General features: G+C 43.4%; 1 protein-coding gene across 2 annotated transcripts in view; it reads left to right on the top strand.

Moving 5' to 3' along the window:
• Positions 1–25033, top strand: part of GABRQ (gamma-aminobutyric acid type A receptor subunit theta) — a 79319-nt gene that overhangs the window by 35245 nt on the left and 19041 nt on the right. The window contains exons 4-6 of one of the 2 annotated variants that reach the window (XM_031945223.1): positions 2502–2569; positions 8428–8547; positions 21433–21653. In XM_031945223.1, coding sequence (XP_031801083.1) covers positions 2502–2569; positions 8428–8547; positions 21433–21653 — 409 coding nt within the window. The remainder of the gene's footprint in view (positions 1–2501; positions 2570–8427; positions 8548–21432; positions 21654–25033) is intronic. The other variant, XM_031945224.1, reaches the window with a different exon arrangement.

Raw genomic sequence — 25033 nt, 5'->3', positions numbered from 1 at the left:
GCATGACTTTTGTGGTAGTTAGTCTTTAGTCTTTCTAGCCTTACCTCAGTGCCATTGAAACTGGCTGGAGTGAGCCTCGTTCCTCACTCATCACCCAGGCTTCAGGAAGGGAGAAACAAAGCTGATGCTGAAACAAAGCATCCCAAAGATCTCCAAGCCAGGGTGCTATCTCTTTAAGAAGATTTACAAAAGTGATCCTCATTTCTCTCACTCCTGGTGATGCCATTTTAAGTGGCACTGTAGGGGAATATTGGCTGGCTGGCTGACAGGCTGGCAAGAGTCTGTCTCAGTGACAATACAGCACACCTAGTCCCTAAGAAGCACTAATGACACCACTTCCCTGCTTACATTAACACATAATTAAGGCACCATTTCATTTTCAGGTTCTGGCTTGCTTTTTTCCCCCTCCACTTGGATCATTTTGCTCAGTCCTCCCAAAGGGCTCTGAGTGAGTTGGAGCCCTGGCTAGCTCTACTAGATGGGGCAGAGTGATGATTTAAGAAGAGGAAGTAAGGAGGGGGATGGTCTGGGGGGGGTGTCTGAGTCTTTATAGGTTTCCTCCATTTTCCACCACAAAAGCCACTGAGAGGGGCTGGGTTCTCTCCAGGATCCTGAAAATCATCCCAGTGCAACTTTTCCAGTTAGCGTCCAGAACACTAGAGTTTCTCAGTTCTGGGTTGTGCTCAGCTAAGGAGACAGGAGCTACGGTGCTTTTCTTATTTATTGATTATATTAATTACTTTCCAATTATGATCGCTCTATTTGTTGCAGCACCAAGGCATGAGTTGTGTTCCCAGGGACAGACTGCAGCACACGGAGCTGAATCGGCACTAAGTCCCATATTCTTTTAACCGCTTCCCATGACAAGCAGTGCTCCTTTTGGGGAGATATCTAGACAGGGTGAGGGGAGGAGTAGGCATAGAGCATGGCCAACTGCCAGGAGAAGGGAAGGACTGAACCAATGACCTCGGTCCCACTGGCAGAGCAATCTTCCATCCAGGGTTAGGGGCCACAAGTGAAATGTCCACATAAGCATGTCCCAGCAGGGAAAAATGGATTTACATGTATTTGAGAGCAGAAAAGGGAACAATGAGATTAAATTTGGTGGTCCTTGAGACCCTAAGTCCAGAGGTGATATCCATCCCTCCAGTGACCCATACTATGAAAGAGAGGACTCTATCTTCCCTTTAGCCATTTTAGCAGTGATAGCTTCTTCATAAAGACTTGAAAGACTAGTAATAGACATTCTTTATAGAAAGGAGTCCTAGATTCAAATCCTGGCTCTCGTTTGCTATCTGTGTGACCATTATAAAGTACTTTCTCCTCTCTGGGCCTATAAATTGAGAGGATTAAAAAATGGTCTCTCAAACCTCTTTTAAAACCATATTATGGAATTCTGGGCTCAACACATTGTGGGCATGACTGAGATGGGATGTGGATGAAAGATTCCATAGAAGGAAGTAGCCCCTATGGAGAGATGAGAAGGACACTCCAGATGGGACTACTGCCACCATACCTTTGCCTCTTATCTTTTAATTCAAGTCTGGCATCTAACTCTCCCTTAGAATTCTCTCAGACTTTTTAATTCCCCAATTGTCAGGGTAATGTTCATATTTTATCTCCCTTGATCACAATATCCTGTTGGAAAGTAAATTCATAAAATATCAGAGCTCAAAGGACTTCAGAAATGACCTAGACCAATCCTTTCATTTCAGAGATAAGGAATGGAAACTGAGAGTATAAATGATTGGAGTTTAATTTTTTAAGCATTCATGAAGCACCTACTGTATGCTAGTTGCTAAAGCTACAAAAACAAAAATGAAAATAGACTAGTCATCCTGCAGGCAGGAGGGACAACATGAGCTAATACAGTCACAGATTTAGAGCTAAAAGGAAACTTTGAAAGTCATCTAGTCCAAATGCCCTCATTTTGTAGATAAAAATTGAGACCCAGAGATGTTCTGTGCTCAAGAACATACTGGTAGTAATGACAGTCAACCCAGATTCCCTGATTTCTCTTTTCCTCTAAAACACACAGGCAGAAAAGGAAATATAAAATGTATTTCAGGGGGTCAGGAAGCATTTTAGGAGACAGGGATATGTCAAAAGACATGGCAATGCTCAAGCTGAACTTTGAAGAAAACTCCAAATTCAAAGAGATTCTAAAAGATGGGATTGCATTTCAGACAAGAGCATGGAAGTAGGAAGCAGGATGTTGCATTAAGGAACAGGGAAACATCTGAGAAGTGATATAGTTGGCACTTGTACCCATCCAAATCCGTGTTTCCTGATACACAAAGAGCAGGATTCTTGATCCCCATTTTCTAGAGCAGGAACTTAGATCGATAGTGTGTCTCATTTCTAAGCACATCTGAGCTCTCTTCTGCCCCAGTCCTCTGCCTATTCTACTTCACCACGTTAATCAGGAAACTCTCTTCTTTATATCGGGGACTCAGTAACTACCCATGTTTGCCGTTCTAACCCATCCCTCTGTGTTACAGGAAACCCTGTCACCGTGGGCATGAGCATCCACATCTCAAGCATTGACCAGATTTCGGAAGTCAACATGGTGAGTCCATGACAAAAGACACTTTGGTCAAGCCCTACATAATGTCCATTTGTCTGGGGGAGGGAGAAGGAGATCTGATTATATTTGAAAACCAATCCACCAGGAAAGCAAAATTTCTGTCTGTTTCTAACCAACAAAATTTGGTCGTGTGAAGCCATTGGCTGGGTGCTTTCCTGAGGTGGGGCCTTCCGCAGGCTAGGGACCGTCATGAAAGTGTGGGGGTCAGGGTGGTGGCTGAGAAAGAGTGGGCAAAGTCTGATTCCTAAGTCCCACTATGCATTGGGAGATCTCATTCCTATAAAGAGAATGGAGGGTCACCTTCCTGCTCAAAAACATTGTAGAGGAAAGTGAGCTGTGTAAAGAAACACCTCTGGTGGGAAGGGGGACAGCACTTACATTTGAGCTCCAGCCTTCTGTAAAAGATTTCCTTTTTCTGAATCAACTGTAAAGGTATCACCTTTCTCTTCATGGATACTGGCTCCTTCCTGACCTCTGGGCTCCCTCCAGGCTCCCAAGTCTCCTAACCATGGCAAAAACTAAGTTCTCTCACCATAAGGAGCAACAGGGTTGAAGCAAAGCACAGTTTTTACTAAGAAATGACCAGGGAAAGAAATACTAGTGGAAAGCAGAGGGAAAGTTCACTTGCTCAAGTAAAAACCTCTCTCACTCTGTCTGATTCCTTACCTGACCTTTCTGAATATACCCCTGCCCCCTCCCAAAGAAATAAGGGAGGGAGAGAAGAGAGGCTAGAGTGAGTCACTTCCAAAACCCTGTTGGGCTTAAATAAGATCTTACAAGGTCTCCTCTCCTCTTCCTCTTAAGCTATGTCAAAGCAGATTCTAAAGTGAGCCTTTGGCAGGGGGAGAACAGGACCAAGAAAACAGGAGGAAAACATGGTGAGAGGCAGTACGGTATAGTGGATAGGACACTGGGCTTGAAGTCAGGAAACCCTGGGATAAATTCTACCTCCAACACTTACTAGATGCGGGAGCCTGGGCAAATGACTTTACTTCTCAGCCTCAGTCTTCCCATCTGTAAAAATACAGAGTTAACACTGAATGGTCTCTAATGTTTTCTCAAGCTCCAAAATTATGTTCCTATAAAACCTCCCACCAGGGAGAAGTCATTTCTTTACACAGCTATCTTTTGGGGTTGGATGTCCCTGGGCCAACGTGAATGGGCCAGGCACCCACCAGACTCACCAGTCTGGAGTCCTTGGGTTGATGGCCACACTTTGGCCAGATTGGGGGCGGGGGGAGAAAGAGGGCTGTCTCCACTGGGAGACACTCAAGAGGAGGAACAGGCTGGGATTGGAGGTTGGAGATGAGAATAGGGGGAATTGTATCTAATAACTATTACATGGGGTCGGAGATATTGAAAAGGTCTGCTTGGTGCCAACTTTCTGAGCACCAATTAAAGAAAACTAGGCAAGATGGAAAAAGAAAGGTAGGTGCTTCCTTTGGACCTTGCCTGCAACTGTATGCCAGGAGAATGGAAAACAAACACCGGCCCACCATGCGCTCCTTGAAGAAAGGTTTGTCAAGGTAGAAGTATTAGTGCATGCTATTGGTGACTGAAAATGGTACTAACAATGGGAATTATTGCTACTGGTAGCTTGAGGCTTGCCCTCAATCCAAGCTCATGGCCACAAAGGAGAGGAAGGTACTGTTTCTCAGTGAGATGGGTGGGGTGGGTGGAAGGAATAGGAAGAGGCCAGAGAATAAAGCAATGAAAAGTGCCTAAGCAGAGCTGGCTTTCCATGGAAATAGTTTAGCATCTCTCAGTACCCAGCAAAATCTTACAGTCTCCTCTCAGATCACAGCTGAATCCAGCTGGTATGGTCTCCAAATTGTGGGGATGATTAGAGTTGTCCAGAGTCACCCAACGGGGTGAGAGAGCCTTAATAAAGGATGATCACTCCTTTCCTTCCCTCACAATTCTCTTCGGAACTTCAGTTTTTTCACCTAAAAAGCAAAGGAGTTAGTGTAATGGATACGGCACATAATTTGGAGTGGAGAGAAACCTAAGTTCAAACCCCATTTTGGATACTTCACTGCACTGAGCCTCAACTTCATGATCTCTAAAATGGGAATAATAGTAACCTACAACATATCTCCCTTACAGAGTTGTTTTAAGATCAAATTAGATAATGTCTGCAAAACACCTTGCAAACCTTTAAAGTGTCACATAAGTAGTGGATAATGGAAGCAGATCTGTGTTTTATACCCTGGTGGATTTTGGGTGCTAAATTGAGCAGTAGATACAATTAGAAGAAAATGATGTAACAAGGTGCACATTGCACAAATTTGTGTAGCGAATTCCAAGAGCTCCAGGCCATTTGGGGCTGGCCTTACCAGAAAAAATATCCTGGAGCAGATGATACCTCATGGATCTTGAAGGATGGGAGGATTGGAATAGGGAAAAAGGAAGAAGAACCAGTATTTCAAACAAACAGTCAAAGGTACGGTGGAATTAAGGTGTCAAGATAGAAATGAGTGCTGTGTGTTGTTTTGGAATGACCAGAATTGCAGTGAAGAGATCAGTCCAGAAGGAATTTGTTTTTCATGGAATGAGCAGTGAAAGATAAGGTATGTCGGACCAGATTGTGGAGGACCTTGAATGTCAAGTAAGTGTAGACCTTATACTGGAGATGATAGGGAAGCATTTACAAGTAATTGTGAGGAGGAAACTTTTTAGAAAGAATAATTTGGCAGTGATGTAAATAATGGCTTGAAAGATGAAGATTAGTAGAGGGAGAAACAAAAGCAGTTTGTCATCAGAGTAGACAGCAGACCATCTGGACAGAAAGAAGATATGAAACAGATCACAAGTCTAATATAGAGGCATGATGTAGTAGTGATGTAAGCATTTCAGCTATTTACAAAATGCAGAGCAGCTAATAATTTCTTCACTTAGAGAGAATTAGATTCCAAATGGAATTTGTTCTTGTTGGTCCTTCCATCCTTGAAGAATGAAATTATCTTCAGCCAGAGTAGAACTGGTTACTGGGGTTGAAAGGAAAGGAAATCTGGGTATATTCTGACATGCACTCTAGATTTTAGAAGAGGAAATTCCGAGGTGTTCAGAGGAAGGATAAGGAGTGTCCTATGAACTAAAATTTTCCAGGAGAGATAAGCACAAGAAGGATGGGAAGTATAGAATCCTGAAGACACAAAAGGGACACAGACCTGAAAAGGAAGGAAGAAAGGAATCATATGAAAAGACTGGTGTGGATACACAGGGAACTTACCAAACAACCTCTATTTTTAAAACCACGTGTAGAAGATGGGAGCAAGGATAGAAAACAGAGGATGGCTCCAAAAGCATGGCATCATCACGCGAGAATAGTATCAGGATGAGCTGAGGCTGGTGAGGAAATACATACAGAGTAAATACCAGGGAATTTTTATGAGGAGATTAGGAGAGCCCTTCCATAGAAGTGGGTCCCAAGCTGTGGTATGAGCAAAGTTATGGATTCCACTAAACAGAGGTGAACAGAGAGAGTATTCTAAGCATGGGGGACTGCCTTGCAAAGATGGAGGGTGGGGGGGGGAGGGGAAACAGGAGATAGAATCTTCCAGTGAACAGCAAGAAAGCCAGAATATACAAATAATATGAGGTCAGTCCGTAAAGATAGCTGGGAGGGCTTTAAATGCCAAACAGAAAAGCTTGTCTTTTGTCCATGAGAAAATATGGAGCCCTTGAAGCTTCTTGAGCAGGCAAGGGACATGATCAGACCTGTGCTTCAGAAATAGCAATTTAGCAACAAGGCAGAGGATAAATCGAAGAAGAAACTTGAGGTAGGGAAACTAACCAGATATCCACATGAGGAATAGCATTAAATTTGGAGTCAGAAGTCCCAGACTTATTATTTGCTGCCTCAACCCTAACCAAGTCACCTGATTACCCTGGAGCTCACTTTCCCCATTTTATAGAATGAGATCTTTTCTTCCAGCTCTAGATCTGTTATAGTCCTATGAGCTATCCAGTAGGTTATTGACAATGTGGGCATTAAGCTTGAGTGACAGGTTGGGAATGGACATAGGTTTAAGAGTTATTTTCAAAGAGATGGCAAGAGGTTGCTAAGTGGAAGAATATGGCCAAAAGGTGAAAGAGAAGAAGGGACTATCCCCACTGGAATTAGACAACAGATAGTAGATCTTCCACCAGAGGACAGAACAATTTTCTGTGGAAGAAGCATGACCCCATGCTTCACAGAACAATAAAAGGAGAATTCAAAGATGTAAGGAATGCTCTTACCAGTCTCAGGAAGAAGAAATGGGTAGTTCTGACTAAATCCTCTCTGCTGAGGGCAGAAAGGAGGCCATCTGTGGCCATGTGGGAGGTGTGCTGCCTTCCTGGGATGCAGAGCCAAGATGAGCTGGAGAAGCTGCCAAGTCTCCAGCCTACTTCTGCTGATTCACATGGGGGAGAATGATACCACCAGAAGAAACCTGGGATGGATCTCTAGGGAAGTTCACAGTAGGAAACTGAAGGGCTTGGGGGAGGTGTGGGGACACACACACACACACACACACACACACGTGATGTTTTCATCACTTTTTCTATTTGAAAGGTATGTATTACTTTGAAAGAGAAGAGAGGAGATGGAAAGCCAACAGGTAGCCAAGTAGATGCTATCTAAGAATAAGATTTGATTTCCTAATCATGACTCAAGATATCAGAATGATGGGCAAAGAATGGAGCACAACTTATGGGAATTGGGATGAATGTATTTGGCAGAAGACTTGCTGACCTGATCAAGAGGGCACTGAGATGAAATCGAAGGAGGAAGGGAAAATGTGCTCAGATAAAACCGCAAAGCCAGATGCTTCCAAAGTTAACCACGCTGTCATCAAAAACAGCAAGCTTGAAGGAGGTGCCCTGTCATTCTCAACATCAGCGGAGGGAGTCTTCTGGCTTATGATTTCAGGTGCCTTCCTGATCATTTTTTCTCAGGAAGAGGAGTAAGCAATAAAGCCAATGGTACTCTGTGCCTAGTACTGAGCAACGAGGAAGGAGTGGTTGGTGAAATGGGAACTTTGAAAGAAACTGAAAAAAGTCATCTTTGGAATGTCCATGGAAGTTAATGAAGCGAACTCAAGAGGAACGTCAGTCACTAAAAAAGAAATTTCTGCTGATATAATGAAGACACACTTGGTTCTCTATCCTTTCAGAATATTTCTTGCAACTATCAGTCCTTCCTTTACACTTGTGCTAGAAAGTGTGCTGTTCCATGTCCCTGCAGAATCAAGGGCAGTTGGTGTTAAGTAAGATTCTGCTGATCTTAGTCACAAAAGCAGTAGATTAGAAAGAACTAGGAATTAATCTAGTCCATCCCCCTGACTCCAGGCCAAGTCCACAGAAATCTGTGTTGAACATGTTAACCCTTGCTTTTTGCCCTCTCACATTCTGTCTTGGGTTATAGTTATGTCTTCCAAAGAGACAAAGATTTCCAAGACAGAAGACAGAGATTCTACCTTCTTCATCCTCCTGGACCCCTATCCCAGTCTACCTCAGGGATAGGTGCTCGGAAGAGTTTTGTTGATCCAATGAATGAATGCCCCGAGGAAAAGAGTGAAGACCAGTGAAAGTTACAGAGAAGCAGGTATTGTCTGGAAAACCTTCCTGGTCATTCAAGCTTTCCCAAAATGGAATGGACTGCCTTGAAAGGTGGCAGTTTTTCCCTCTCCTAGTCTTCAAGTGAAAGTTTGTTGAAGATGTTACAGAAGGGATTCCTGAACAATTACAGGTTGAATGAGAAAGTCTCAGAGGTCCTGTCCAGCTCTGAGATACTGTAATGCTTCATAGATGTGTTCTTTGGTGGCCCATTTCAGCTCTTTCTTCCTTTTGCCTAGCCTCTATCCTGCTCGTTCCAATGGAAGCCCAGCTCCTCTTTGGTGTCTGTCCCCAGTAGAGAAAGCCTGTGTTCCTGCATGGCAATGAAGCTCATGTCCATTGGCCTTCCCCTCCAAGAGGTAGGAGGGACAATGGCTGTTCTGATGTTGTAGTCTGTCTCATCGAAAAGCAAAGTCCTTTGGTCACATAGCTAAGAAAACGAATTGATAGCAGTGGAAAAGTGACTACATCCTCTGGTTCACCTTCTCTCTCAACCCAGAGTGCAAGAAGATAGTAATGGCAAGATTAACTCAGATATCTATTGCACTATAAGATCTGTAGAATGCTTCCCTCATAATAATTCCATGAAACAGTTGGAAGCATTACTGTTCCCCATCTTACAGTCGAGGAAACTGAGACTCAGAGGTGATGGGACTAACCCTATGATTACACAGTCAATAAGTATCTGTTAGGATTTGTATCCAGGTCTCCTGATTCCAAGTCCAGTATACATTTTACCATAGGACACTGACTTAAGGATCCAAGGAGAAAGGAAGGATAGTAGGTATCTTGGAGAGCCGTTGGAGGAGTATGAAACCTCTAGAACAGAGTATCTTAACCATTTTATAGAAGTTTGATGACGTCTATGGACTCCTCAGAATAATGTTGTTTAATACATAATATAAAACATAGTATTATAAAGAAAACTAATTCTAGTGAAATACAGTTATCAAAATATTTTTTCCAAAACAAGTTTACAGATCCCAGGCTAAGAATCTCTAATCTCAATAGTACATGCTTGACAAATGCTTGTTGAATGACTGATTGGATAATGTTCTAAGCTAGGTGCAAGGACTGCAAAGACAAAAATGAATCAATCCCTGACCTCAAGAAGTTTCCATTCTATTTATATATTTAAGTATGTACCAGCATATACCATATATAAGCATATATCAGGTAAACATTCATTTTACAGGGAAGGCATTAGCAACCTGGTTGGGGGGAGAAACTAAGCTTTATATAAGAAGTAAGCAGGAGCAGTGACAAGTAGACGGCACTCCTCCCTCATCTCATCCCGTTCCATATTTGCTTCACCTCCTTTGGTGCAAGCTGGAGACAGTGATCTGAGACAGTAACAGGAGGTGAGCAGAGATGTGGGGCCACATCTCTGGGGCCCCAGGTTTATCCAATGAGATAAGCTTTCAGAAAATAAAGCCAGGCACTTTGATAGCATCTTGTGGACATACTGTTCTGCAAAGAATAACACAAACGCAAAGGAAGCCAACTTTTTGGTAACAGATAACCCTCCAGTGTAGCATTTGGCATGTTAGCAAATACAGGAGGTGCTCGACTAAGGAAGGACCCTGGGCTCAGGTGTCACAGCCAATGGCCAGAGAGAACTCATACTCAAAACTTAACACATTTCATATGGTTTTAAAATGCCAAACCTAATTTTGCATGAATCTGTGAAGCTAATCACACCATTGTATGGACAATCCTCCATACTGTATGGCTCTCAAACTCTCTTAAGTACAGAGCTCCAATTTTCTCCCTGTAGATGGCAGAAGTGATGGGAGATTGGTTGGCCTGTCACACACAAGAAGAGGTAGCCAGGGACAGTATTCGCTAGAGATAAAAGATCAGCTGCTCTTTACCTTTGACTTTTTACCCCTTGCACACTAGCTCAGCTTCTGGCCTTCAGAGAGAATGGCTGTGTAGGACCAGAAGCAAATATTCTCTCCCTTCAGCCTAGAGAGTGATGGATTGGTGGCAAGGAAGTTAAGTGAATGTCTGTAACAGAGGTCAGAGAGAGGCAGCCAAGTTGTTGTACAAAGAACTCTGATTTTAGAGACTGGAGAGCCTCACTCAGTCCTGGGCCTGTGTCACTAACTCCCGGTGGGACTTAGGTTCATTAATTTCACTCATTTACTCCTTCAACAAGCATCTTACTAAGCATTTACAAATTGCTAGGAACCAGCATTACCAAAATGAAACCATCCCTGCCCTCGAGGAAATTCCCTTCTAATGAGGGAGACTACATGCAGAGATAAATAAATAGATATAGATACAAAATAAATAGGAAGTCCTACTGTAGGCTCTGAAAGGGCTTAGTGAGCAGCTCCCTGAAGGCCCAGCTTTGTTTTTCTGTGGCGTTGGGAATGGTGAACCATGCCACAGCAGAGCTGTGCTCCCAAATAATAGCTTCTTTGGTTGGATGTCCACAAATAACTTCTAGTGCAGCTGATGGCAGAAAGATTCAATGGCCAGTCCCAGCCCTTTGGCATCTCAGTTCAAGGGTAAATGTTCATTTATTCCATCCAGCAATCCCGAAATATGGAGTAAGGTCAGTTGACTGTCATTAGAGAAGGAGAGATTTCTACCATTTGTGGGAGAGAGAAGTTGCCAAGGACCCTGTCCATATGGCCAGTCATGAATTCCACCAAAGTAGAAGCTGAGTCTGAGGAATTATGGGGTCTTGGGTCTAAGCCCTTTTGTAAACAGAAAAAGCTTGACTCCCTGAAGACCTCAGCTTCTTGCTCCTCTCTGCTATCTCTGCAGAACAGAGGTAGAGGAAGAATGTGATGATTCCCACTCTTCTCTGTTGATTTTAGCTGACACCCATTTCAAGCCAGTTTTTCCAAGGCAATATGATATAGTAGAAAGAGCCACGAGGCTCGAACAACCTCCCACCCTAAACATTCCCCTCCCCTCTGCCCCCCAAATCATGGATGACTTACACCTTCCAGCAGGCTACATGTCCCTTAGCATTTTGACAGCCCCCCACGGAAGAGCCCTCTAAACTTCCCCGTCCTCTACAACATACACAAATATCTCACTCTTCATTGGAAGGAAGGAAGGAAGGAAGGAAGGAAAAAGAGAGAAAAAAGAAAAGAAAGGAAGAAAAATAAAGGGAGGGAAGAATAAAGAAAGAGAAAAGGGAGGAAGGAAGAAACAAAGAATAAACTATGAGCTCTGGGAGCCAGGGGACCTGGATTCTAGTCTTGCCCTGCCATTTGCTGGCTATGTGACCTCACGGATTCTCTTCCCCATTCTGTAAAGTAGGGTGAGGGCGGGGGAGGCTGGTAACCTAAATGACTCTTTCCATCCTTTCCACCCAAGATCCTTTCCATCTTAAACATTCTGTGGTTGCATCCTTCATGATTGTTGGCTACTGACCATAATTATGTCTGGTTTTGTTTTTCCAATCTAATTACTTTGGAAATCACTTCAGCTCCTTGAGGAGTTGAAGCAAAGCTATGGCCCCTTACCAATTGTCATTTGTACTGCCCAGCTAGAAATAAGGAGAGGGTGTTAGCTGATTGGTGGGAGCCTGGAAAATCAGGAGCTAGCTGTTCCCAATACATTTCTAGCTAGGTAACTAAAGGAAAGAGACATCTCTTATTTTTAAAAACCTATCACATAATCTGAGAGTTTTCTGAGGGGGACCTCAGAGGCCATTTAGTTCAACCCATATCCAAACAGGAATCCCTGGTACAAAGTCCATGACAGGTGGTCCTCCAATCTGAAGCCTTCCAGTGAAGGGGAGTCCACTGTCTCCCAAAATGGGTCATTGTGGAGCTGCTAGGGGTCGCTGCAGTGGATAGAGCACTGGCTCAGGAAGCCCTAACTTTAATTCTAGCCTCAGACATATCCTAATTACCCCAATTGCTGTGAACGCATTCTACCTTTAGACCGCTCTGACAGTTAAGAAGTAGTTTCTTATATTGAGCAGAAATCTGTACGTTTTCTACCCACCCTTCCTAGTTCTTCCCCCAAGGACCCAGACAGTCCTTTCAAAACAAGAAGAGATATTTGAAATTCTGCCCTAAGTTTCTTCTTCTCCAGGCTAAACAATTCAGCTCTTTCAATTGATTCTTGTAGGACATAATTTCCAAACCTCTCACCACTACCTCATTGCCCTTCTCTGGATACCTCCAGTTTGTTAATGTCTTTCTTAAAGTGGGGTATCCAGATAGAATAGAATATCCCAGATGTGATCATCTGCATAGTCCTACAGTGTGCCTCTTTTGATGAAGCCTGCATTTGCTTTCATGAATGGCTCATATTGAGCTTTCAGTGACTGAAAACCCCCTAATCGTTTTTTCAGACAAATTGCTGTCTAGCCACAACTCCCCCTCATCTTTTACTTGCTGATTTTTTGACCCCAAAGTGTAGCACTTTACATCTATGAGTCCCCATTAAATTTCATTTTATTAGTTTTGACCTTGTCTATCATTTGTCTAGTTTTTTTTTAATCCTGACTCTCATACAGCTTGTTATCTAACCCTCCTATCTTCATGTCATCTGCAAATTCAATAAACTTGTCATCTAAGCCTTTATCCAAATCGTTAATAAAAATGCTAAATAGCATAAGGCCAAGCTTGAATCACAGGAAAACTCCAATAATATCCTCCTTCCAAGTTGAAATTGAACCATTAATAACTACTCTTCTGATCCTGCCTTCCAGTCAATGGCAAATCCACCTAATTTTATTATTGTTTAGCCCACATCTGATCTCCATCTTTGCTCTGTGTAGGCACTCAGGCCATCTGTAAAGAAGCAACTTTGTTCCTACCATAAAAATCCCTTGAATTATATATCTTTCCCTTCCTTCTGAAGGCCACTTAAATGTTACATTCCCCCAGAAAACCCTCATCAGCCATGGCAAATTCATAAATTTCTTCTTTCCCCATTAAGTAAAGATGTCTTTATTTATATTTGTTTCATCTCTTATAAATATTCTGAGTCACATCTGAAAACTGGCCCAAATGTGGAGAGGCAATCAATTGCCCTGGAGCCATTCTCACCTTATAGGACTTCTATCTTTGACTTTCATTCATTCTTCCAAGAAATATTTGTTCGGCAGCCAACCATGCACAGCGCAGATAAAAGATGAAGGACATTCTTTTCCAATGAAATCTGGTTCTGCTGGCTATCTCAATCTTTCTAATTTATCAGTGCCTGAATGGCTCACAAATTTCTTCTAGTAGGTTTCTTTTTGTTGTGGTTTGCTATGCTTATCCCAAGGAAAGATAACTCTACTTCTGCATCTCAATTATTTTTTTTCAAACCTGCCCACATCTCAATGGGTTGAAAATGGTTCTTAACATTTCTCAGCATATAAGGCAGGTGAGTGGCCTCTCAGCCCCAACTAGAAACAGCTTGGTTCTTCATGTAGGTAGTAACAGGTACTAACATGCATATGTTTGTGATGACTACAGATATGCCTCTTTTGGTTCTCCCATTGGACCATGCGTTCTTAACCTTTGAGGGGTATCCTGATGAAGTACATTGGTTATATATAACTAAGTGGGTACAGAAAGTGATTTAGGGCTCTCCAAAGTAATCCACTGGAGAAGACTTAGGAAATATGAGAATGATCCCCACAGATGAAGATAAAGATTGACTAGTGTGAACAATGTGATCTATATAGCACTGGAGAACACATAGTACTGAGAGAAACACATTGCCTTAGGATAGCCAGGACTAAAGCCCACCAAGAGCAAGGTGTGTGTAATCAAGCATAATTGTCAGGTACAATTGGACCTTATTTCCTTTGTCCGGCAATTAAAGGGGCTCAACCCATGATTTCCCTACTATGAGAAACTACCCTTCACCAATCTGCTCTCCCTCCTCTGGTTTTTCTCTAGATAATCACTGTCTTTCCTAAACTGCCTGTCCCAGAACCGAACTTAACATTGCAGATCTGATCTGACTAGGGTACAGTGGGACTCTCCTCTCCCAACTCCTAAATACTGTACCTATCTTCCTGGAGCCTACATCTTCATTAGTATTTTTGTTAGTGATTTCACACTGTTTACTCACACTGAGCTTACAATTCATTAAAACCCCCAATTTTCAGATGAGTAGCTGGCTATTGAGTCAAACCTCTCCCATTTTATACTTGTGAAATTGCTTTCTTTTGCCCAAGTATAAAACTATAAAGTTTCATTTATTCCCATTGAATGTCATTTGATTAGACCCAGTTCAGTACTGTGACCTGTCCAGATCTTTTTGAGTCTGAATCGATTAGAAAAAATGTAAACTTATCCTACTAGCTTTGTGTCATTTGCAAATATGATAAGCACATCATCTATGCCTCTATACAAGTCATCGATAAAAATATTAAGTAACACAAGACCAAACATAAATCTCTTGAGCAACCCAATGTCAGACTCCTTCCAAGCTGACACTCAGCCATTAATGACTATTTCTTGTGTCTAAGCATTCAGTCCTTAATGTGACTATTCTCTAGTTCACATTATGGAAGTTCTTTCCAAATGAGAAATTGGCTCTTGAAATTTCACATCAACCATGTGAGTTTCACTTGTATAAACCCGACAATTTCAGGGTTCTAGACCTACATGAGAAACCAAGTCCTGGATTGTAGAAGCAGAAAACTTTGAGATGTTTCTTCCATTGAGCTTCTGATGGAACCTCTTCCAAAGAGCTCTCCTCTTCCATCTTGCTGTTGATGAAATAGCAATAGCCCAAAGTTTGGTATTCCTATTCAACTTGGTTTGACTAACTACCTCTCCATGAGTTCTGGGCTAACTCTTAGCCCTCAAATGGGTTTCACAGAACCTCTTCCAAATCATCCAAAGGATGTCACTGACCTCCAACATCCCAATATCACTCTCTTTTCTTCTTCCTAACCATTTGCCTTATTTATCCTTCTACATCATGTCTCCCCTTCTTCTCCATCAGCCTGAAAATGTTGGTGCCCAGAGAGAAACCTCATGCTAGTCTTTATCAACAACATAGGAGCTCTTGCCATTTTTGGCTTGGACGCCATCTCATCAGGAGACATTTGGGGGAATTCTCCCTTCATGCTTTCTAACCTGGAGGACACAGATCACCCAAACCCAGAGTTCTCACTGGCATTTTCCCTCCTAAAGATGCCAGCTATGCTTAAGGCTTCTGGTGGGTGTCTCTCGTGACTGTCATACCTTCTGTAGCAGTACTCCTACAGGGCCCAATGCTTTGGTTCAGTGACTCTTGAAAAGTCCCAGTCTTTTTTACAGAAGTATCTATTAATCATAGGGTAAGAGAATGCAGACAGAAAAAAGTCAGCCTTCCTCCTGATAATTCCAAAAACTGAACCAGGAAATCTAGGGATGTCGTCTCCTGGTTTTCTCAGGGTAGGCTTTTCTTCCTACGTGGGGTTTAACTGGACAAAATTAACAGAGGCATTTTCTCAGCAGTTTCCATTCCAAAAGCTTCTTTCCGTAATGAGGCACAGATATTGGCTTTGCTCATCACAAAGGGAGAGAGGAAGGATGTGCGAGAGAAGGGAAATATAGAAGGTTGTATTCTCCTAATCACAAAATCTCAGAACTGGGTGAAACATTGTGTCATCCTGCCTATCGCATTCATTTGGCCAATAACAGCAATAATTGATGAGAGGATTGAGAGATGACCCATGTGTAAAAGTGAAAGACTTCAATCAGATGCTTTCAGCAATCCCTCCCAGCTCTAGGATTCCATGGTTCTGAGAAAGATCTATCACTCAGACCTCTGTTCTCTGCATCTCATCTATAGTCAAGCCAATTGAGATGGATGAATGTGTCAATCATCTTTTTTAGATTAGTTCAAGGTTCTCAGAACTTGATTGTAAAACATAGAGAAAATCTTGAGATGCTCAAAAATGCTCTCCTCTTCAGTCCTGCTGTTGATGAAATAGCAATAGCCCAAAGTTCCTATTCAACCTGGTTTGACTATCTGAAGTTTAGTAAAAAATTTGTTGTCAGTTACCAAAATGATAAGTTATTTTTAAAAACTGTTTCTGTATTTTGACAACAATGTAATCAGTCCCCAACCATTAACAATAGAATGGCCAGTTGACAGTTTTGAAGGAACTGCTAAGATCATGCAGAAGGGCTCCAAAATCATAACCTAAACACTCTACTTCTCTCAAGTCCCAAGCCCTTTTGGCTGTATGAGGAGGTAGAAAGAACTAGGTATAGAATCAGGGGAACCTCAGATCAAATCTTGGTTCTGCCCTAACTACCCATGAGACCTTACTTATTTTACTTCCCTAAGTTTTTGGCAACTGCTCTGAAGAGAATCATATAAATAGATTGCTATCCTTCTTAATGGAAGCAGAACCCTCACTAATAGTGTTCTTGATGTATCCGTGCTATTAATGTGTAGACAATGTGTACAGAGCATTATCCCAGGCACCGGGCATAGAAAGATGCTACAGAGACCAATTAAGACTCAATGGAAAGAAAAATTTATCTGTCAATAAAAAGTTATTATAATAAAAAACGGAAAGAAAAATTTACTAACAACTAGAGCTCTCCCAAAGTGGAATGGACTGTCTTATTGTTGAGGAGATACCTGTTATGGTATTGACTAGCTATCCCCTTAAGACCCTTCTAACTGATATGCTGTGAATGTGTGAAGCTAGACATACTTCTTCCCTCAAAGAGCCTAGAGTGAGGAAGGGAAGATGTGGACACACAAACACACACACACACACACACACACACACACACACACACTTAAAGAGTTCCTCATTCAACATCATTTCCCAATTAGATTGATAATCCACTGTAGTCAATCCCCACCCAAAAGTTGGGTCCCTGTTTCCTTATTCCTCCCTCAATATAATCACTTGCTCTCCTTACCTACTGGGGTTATTGGGAGGTAACTCATCCATTGGGAGGATGTTTTGTGCATCCAAAAGCTATAGAAATGTGAGATATTGAGTAGCATGTTAAATACTTGATAGAGTTTGTCTTAGCAGTAAGCAACAGCCCCATTCACAACAAAAAGGTATTGAGTTAATAGTTTCACCTAGTTGCTTCTGTAAGACAAAGGGAAAGAGAACCAAAAAAGTCAATTAAGCCTAAAATTTTTCAGACATTTAGCCCAATCTCTGCAAGGTCAAAGTCACTGCCCCACTGGTGGCTGGATTTCCTTGAGTTATTTGAAGAAGCGTGACCCCTTTCCCCACCCCCAACACAGCTTTCTGCAGTCTGTGCTAGAACTCAGTATGCTTTTATGAATACCTTTTGCCTCTAGAGGTGATGTACTGTCTCTTTCCAAGCTGTGAGCAAAAGATTGTTTTCTGAGAAACAATGCCCAGACTCATTTGAGAATAGTTATCTTTAATGAGATCTTAAATTACAGATGAGAGGATCCCCATTCTCCACCTAGACGAATATGTGACATTTTGACTCCTTATCCTTAAGCCAGTCATCTTCCCATCCCCTTCCTACCCACCACCACCATTCTTCCTCAAGGATCCATGCAAAGATTTAGGAATTTTTATCTGTACACCTTGAGTCTTCCAGCATATCCAAGCAGCCTGCCCAGCTTAGCCCCGTTATAATTGTAGGTCTCTCTAAAGACACTGAAGCCTTTTTTGTCTAGATTTAGGCTGCCCAAGAACAGCTCTTCCATTTATAACTCTGTTGCTATGGAACTAACTGCCCCCCATAAGTATGTTTCACCTAGAGTTGTATTTCCACAGAACCAATGAATGCCATTGGGGGGAGTATTCTGCACTATGCCATTTAGAACACAATAATTGCAAAGGAGAGATCAAAGAGAGAAACATGAGAAAACTGAGGAAAGAGAAGTCATGTCTAGCTGATGACATCAAGGGAGACTTCATGGATTTGCTTAGAAAATTTGTGAAGGGAGAGAACTGTAAAGTCAGGCTGGAAATGTGGGTTGGAGCCAAATTGAAAGGTCCTGAATGCCAAAATGAGGAGTTGGCGACGAAGCACTAGGGAGCCACTGCAGCACTACTTTTTGAGTAGAGGAGTGACATGATCAGAGTTGTATGTTAAGAAGAACATGCTGGCAGCAATAGGAAATACAGATTAGAGAGGAAAGTGGGCAAACTATTTAGATGGCTACTATAATAATCTAACCCCAAGATAATGATCCAGAATGGATCTGAGATAGAGAAAGAATCAATTACTAAGACTTGGTAAAAAAAAAAAAAACAAATTGGATGGAGAGGGCAGAAAGTGAAGGAGAGAGAAGAATCAAAAATGACTTCAGCTTTAGACCTTGTGACTTGAGAATAAGGATTCCATTGGAATTACTCTGTGGATATGTTGGGTTCAAGATCTAGGCAGAATATCCCAGTGGATATGGAGCAGATAATTGAAATCCTAGGCCATGAATGGAAGGTAGAAGGTTCTGGTTGCTGATAAGTGGGAGAGCAGCTGGAGCCTTCAATGGATCTACTCTAGGCACACTGTCCACCTCACATAGTAACTGTCTGCATGGATGGCTAGGATGGGAACTCCCTAAGATCCCTCCTGATAAAGAGAAGTCTAGTGGCAAGGAGCAGAGGACTTCCTGTAGACAGCTGGTAGCTAGCAGTGAGGGTAGCAGCCTAGACTACAGTGCTTCTTCCTTAATGGAAAAAAAATCTTCATTTTTTTTAATCATGTGGATTAGCTGTGATGTCACTATTCTGCAGATCCCCTTTCTTCTGAAGAGTTCTAAGCAGCCATGGGCAGATATAGACACAGACATAGTCCAAGCCAGGGAATAACTAGAGTGGCTCAAAGTTCTGTAACACTTCTGGCATTATAAAGTGTTTTTCTCCCAACAACCCCTCAAAGTATCTCCATTTCATGGGCCAGAAAGCTAAGGCTCAGATAGATGAAAGTACTTGCCCACAGACTCAGAGCAGGAATCCAATTATCCTAGATCCATGACGTGTTCTTTCTATTACCTCTAGGTCCAGTGCCCTGGTACAGCAGCCTGCTGTGCCCCTTAAGGAGAAACTGACCCGGCTAAGTGGTCAGCCCTCTTCATTTAAGGTCCTCAAGCAGAGACTACTTAAATGTTTCATAGAAATATTAGAGAGGAGATCCTTGTTCATGTATGAGTTGAACTAAATGGCCAGTTTGGTCCCTTCCAAGTCTGAGATTCTGATGCTCTTCACTGTTAATATCTTCTGGTAGTTCATATCTTCTGGATAGATGAAGGATACCAGAAGGGAATCTGACTGCCTAGAGGGCTTAGGAACTGGTCAGATATTGGGCAGGGGTGGGGGGGGGAGAGAGAGAGAGAACACTAAGCAGAAACCCTAGATCAATCCCAGCTTAAAACATTGGCAGCAAAAGCCCTTGGGCAGCTATTGGAGCAGCTACAGCCATTGACTCCTCTTGCCTGCTATATTCCAGAGATTAGTAGAAAAGTAATTCTTTGCCTCTAACCCTGCACATTTCCCTGTAACATGAGATTCTTTATTAAACTAGATCTCTTTGTCCTTGCTCAGCTACCTGGCTTCAAAGCAACTAACACATCCTGCCCAGCTATGCTCTTGCATTGCTCCCTTAACTCTGCATGACCCAAAGCTGAAAAACAGCTGAATGGCTGAGCCACGGCACTGTGTGTATGCATGTTCGTGGGAAGGGAGGGAGGGAGGGAGGGAGAGTTAATTGGGAAAGGTTTCAGTGTCCAGCAATCACTAGGCTACTGGTTTATACTCACCATTTTTTGGGGGGGAAAGGAAAGAAATGCAACTAACGGTGTGAGGACTTTGGAGAGATCAACTAAAAAGCTCAGGGAATGAGCTACACTAATAATGGGTCCCCTTACTAATTCACTTATTGATAATGCTGAAATGCATAGGGAAGATTGTGATTTGTGATATGTAACTGTGAAAAACACCCATTGCAGCTCAATGGAGATAGTTTGTGAAAAAGGATGGTGCCTTCCTCATTGCTGTACCCACAGGGGAATGGAAGTTTCAGGTGGGATCTCTATTTGTACTACAAACACCACAAGTGGACTAAATCCCTCTTTGTATCTTGCTCAGTCCCCCTTCCAGTGAGTGTCCTGCACTTGGGCTGGGAGGGAAATGAAAGGAGCCATTTATGCAGAGGCTGATTTAGCTTAGGCGCCAGGGAAATGTGCACATTCCATGGGAGTTTCCCCCCTTAGACAGAGCCTAATCAGGAAACCAGGGGTGAAACTTATCCTGAAATGCCTCATATCAGGATGATCCCAGTGTCACACTTAGGTATGGAAGTATCAGAACATTAGCTTTAATCTCAGCAGCCCAAAGAAAAAGGCCAGACAGGAATTTGCATGCCAATATTTTTCAGATGAGAAGACTGATCCTCAGAAGGCTAAAAGGGGCTTGCCCAAGTTTACACAGCTGGTACCCAACTAGGAAGCCCTGGATTCAGATCCTACTTGGACATTGTAGACTGCAAATCTGTATGACCCTGGGCAAGCCACTTAAACCTGTGACCCTGTTAAGACTGGAAGTTGCAGAGAAAGTTCTTACCTGTGTTGGTGAAGGCAGTTTCTCCACCTGGGAATTCCCTATGCTAATCAAATCACAGGCCCCCATCTCTTCCCCTATCCAAGTTAGGAGTAGAACCCAGGTCTCTTGCCTCCCAGACCCATATTGCACCAAGCTGGTGCAATACAACCAAGAAAGGTCTTGAGTCTCTCTCTCTGTCCTGTCAACCATGCTGTGTTCCTTGAACCTATCCTCTCCAGAGTACTGACCCAGGTAGCTATAAGATTGTATCCCACCAAGGCCTCTTCCATTTAACAGGAACTTTTCTTTCTGAGAATTGACAGAGGAAGGCACATGGCTTGGGTGGAGGTAAGAGAGTTTGACCTCTTGGACACTGGCTACAGTGTGGTTAAATCTCTGCCTCCCCAGAAGACCAGGACAATAGTTCATCCCTCAGTCCCTGGTCTGTGTCAGCTTCCTCCACTTCTCTGCCCTTGCAAGTTGGAGGAAGACTTGATGATTCACTTGGAATGATGGGTAGCAACAGCATCTTTTTCATCTCCATGCCTACAGGGATTCCTTTAGCTATCACTCCCCAGACAGAGCCCTAGCATCATTCTTTGTCCACCAGTGTTCATTCTTTCTCTCTCTCTCTCTCTCTCTCTCTCTCTCTCTCTCTCTCTCTCTTTCTCTCTCTCTCTCTGTCTCTCTCTCTGTCTCTCTCTCACACACACACACACAGAAGCACACGCACACATTACCTTCAACATATTTGCTTTTCTTTATGTTTCCATAGGACTACACTATCACCATGTATTTCCAGCAGAGCTGGAGGGACAAGCGCCTGGCATACAGCGATTTTGATTTCAACCTGACTTTGGACAACCGTGTGGCTGATCAGCTGTGGCTCCCTGACACCTACTTTCTGAATGACAAGAAATCCTTCCTGCATGGAGTGACTGTGAAGAACCGCATGATCCGTCTCCATCCCGATGGAACAGTCCTTTATGGCCTCAGGTAATTGCCTTTAGGAGACTAGAACTCACAATCAGTTAGGTAGAGAACCCACATCATCACACTCAGTGGCAACTGCAAGAATAAATGGCATCGGCATTCAGCAACATCCACCAGATGTGCACTCTTTTCAAGGGCACATTATCTAGGTGGGAGCAGGGGGAGAGGAGTGAGACAGAGAAGCAGGTAGAGTTGCTGTCCTCAGGAAGCTTCTCATCTAATAAGAGGAAAAAAACATAGTTTCTGAAGAACACAAATTGCAAGAGAGACAGACAGACAGACACAGAGACAAAGGTAGAGACACACAGAGAAAAAGACAGTCAGAGACAGAGACAAAGAGAGACACACACAGAAAAAGACAGAGGGAGATGCAGAGAAAGACAAGCGTCGGAGACACAGACACAGAGACCGATAAAGGTGTTCTCTCTTGGTGTTCAATCATGGGAGTGGGCTCAGTCAACACAATCACACATGCAGCTCTCTGCTGAACCTAGGCTACAGGTCACCACAGAAATGAGTGCTGTATCCATAGCATAGTCACAGACACAATTGCTCATGCCTCACTGCTCTTCCCCAAAGGATTGGTGACCTGCAGCCTGCATGCCTTTATGGATGCGCACATGTACACTCACATGGGGAATGTACTTGGAATCCAGAGACCTCCACTGTTGCTTGATCCTTCCTCTGATTCCTGCTCCTCGGATACGCCTCCCAAAGTATAACATTCAGTCAGCCCAAATCCTCAGAATATGATCTTTTCATTTAAAAGAAATCAGGTTTGCACTGCACTTCCTGCCTCCCACTGAAGTCTGAGCCTTTTCTCACATTCACCAGGATGGGGTGGGGAGAGCCAGAGCCTCTACCTCAGGGCCTCCTCCTCTTCCCCTGCCCCGTTATCAGTCTGTCTAGCTGCTTCCCTGGTGACATCTCTATCATTCCCACAATGCTGTCACAAACCTGGGATTAGGGCTTTGCTGTGAAATTGGCAGGCAAGGAAGCCAAACTGCAGGAAAGGAGAGACATGAAGCAGGGGGAGGTGAGGAAGCAGAGGGAATTTGGAGTCTGCCTGTCTGAGCCTGGGATCCTTGACCCTCTTCTGGCTCCAAATCCTCCCTGCTTCCATTCCCAGAGTCCTTCCTGGAGGACAGCAGCTGCCATCAAAGTGCAATTTGCCATGTGCCCCACTGTAGGGGCTCAAAACCTTTGTGGTACTTTTTGCACCCTCACTTGATCCTGCCCCACCACCTTCAGCAGCGGCACTCTCACCCTGTGGTCTTAGCCCTTCCCAGGCAGAATTTCCTGATTGGTCTTTTTCAAACCCTGCTCTCTTCCAGAGGACAAGCAATTAATCTGGAAACCTAGGGTTCAAAGTTCTGTACTTGGACTCAAAATCTAAATCCCTATCCTGTCTCTGGCACCTACTAACTGTGTGACTAGGGGTGAGCTACTTCCTCTCTAAGCCTCAATTTCCCCAAGGGTAAAATAGAGACAAGAGTACTCACCTCACCGAGCAGTTGGGAGCCTCAAATGTGAAAATGGACATAAAGAACTTGGAAAACTAAGCTGCCATGTCATTAGTAGCCATGTAGTACCATGGAAACAATGTTGGCTTTGGGGCCCAACGACTCAAGTTCAAATCTCACACTTCTGCAAATTTATGGTCTTGGACAAATCACTTCATCTGTCCAGGCCCCAGATTCCTTCTTCTGTTCAATGATGGGGAGTTGTCCCTCCTCACTTCAAATCCATGATGGTGTTTATGAATATGTCTGTCCCCAAACTAACAGACCTTGCCAATGTGAGTCTTTCCCCAACTTCAGATCTGCTGTACAAGAGAGTCTTTCCCAATATCCCTCAAGTCACAGCCTCTGCTTTTAGACAAACTTGCTCTGTAGCAGATGGGCCCCTGAAAGGTCAATATGGCCCCCTCTTGCTGTACCCCAAGTCCTGAGTCGCCTTACACCTATAGCCCATTTCGACCCCTAGCTTCAACCATCTCCGAGTACAGAAGGGCCTAAAGGAAGGAGGACCTAAGGTCATTTGGCTCTTCTGCCAAAGTAGTTGTTGCCCTCAGAAGTCATAAGAAAGGAAGACTTTGGTCCCCAAACCAGTATTACCTAGAATCATCTGTATTCAGCAGGAGAGTTGGCATCTTCCTGAGGACTCAGACATGTCCCTGAAGAAAATAAGGTGGAAGTCCCTGAGATATCTACCAGGAAGATTCTTTCCTATAACAAAGCAACCACGCCATGAGCCCAAAGGTTTCCCAAGATGGCAAGTAAGCTTTGGAATCTGCTACATTGGGATTGCTGAAGCAAAGTAGAGTCTGGAGGCCAGTCAAACCAAACCCTCTGTCTTTTTTCAAGAGGGCCCCCATCACAGAGATGGACAAGCTCCTCTGATCCTCACTGTGGCCATCTGAAACTTGGGTAGAATCCCCCCATCCTTCCAGACACTGTAAAGCTAGCTAGCCAAGGATTGGGCAGACTTTTCTTGGCCTCCTCTGGCTGGCTCTCAGCCTCTCTTTCCACTAGAAATAAGATGTCTTCCTTGTATGAGGATCCAAGCTCCCTGTAGTGAAGAACCCTTAAGAACTCTCAACAGAATTTGGTTTCCATCTTTCTAGCCAAGGCCTGGTCTTCATGGGTGCTCGAATCTCTTATAGACCCACAATAGCCACTGAAGACACAAGCAAGTGAATTGAGCCATGATCCAGGCTCCAGCTTCTAACTTCCCTCTGTCCCCTCATCAACCCGTCACCATCAGAGAGAACAAAGAACGTTCTCGGAAAAGGAATGTTACCACCAACACTTCACCCAAGGCATTAAAACTTTAATATCAAAATGGAACATGGCAGAGCCTTCCCAAGTGAGGACTCAGTCTGAGCTCCTCTTTGGGAACATCAGACTCTTGCTAAATACTTACAAATCACAACCTAACCATGCCTTCTCATCCTGTGTAATTCTCATCCATATCCTCCATAGGGGGCTTCCTCTAGGAGTCAAGAGGTTCTCCAGACCTCTTAATGTGGCACAGACACCAGTGGAGTCACAGTGAGCTCTCCATCTGGTATCCCCAGCTTATACCATATGACCTGCCCACCTCCCTTTCTCAGCATAGACCTCTCTGATGAAATTCTTGATGCAGCTTCTCTTGGACAATTCTTCACTGGTAATACCTGGCAGCCTTCTCATAAAAACCAAACCCTTTGGGTGTCCCTCAACTTTAACTCTAGCAAATTCTCATTAGGAAAATGGAGACCATCTCCCTTGGAGCTGCCATGAGAAATGTTGTTTAAAAGAGTTATGGAAGCTGTATTGTAAGAGACGAAACATATGACTTGAATGAGGAAGTCTCCATTGGATTGGCCTGGCCCTACATCT

Source organism: Sarcophilus harrisii, chromosome X (genome assembly GCF_902635505.1).
Source record: "Sarcophilus harrisii chromosome X, mSarHar1.11, whole genome shotgun sequence".
Lineage (NCBI taxonomy): Eukaryota > Metazoa > Chordata > Mammalia > Dasyuromorphia > Dasyuridae > Sarcophilus > Sarcophilus harrisii.
Note: the sequence above shows the minus strand (reverse complement) of the source record. Positions and strands in the feature narration are given on the sequence as shown.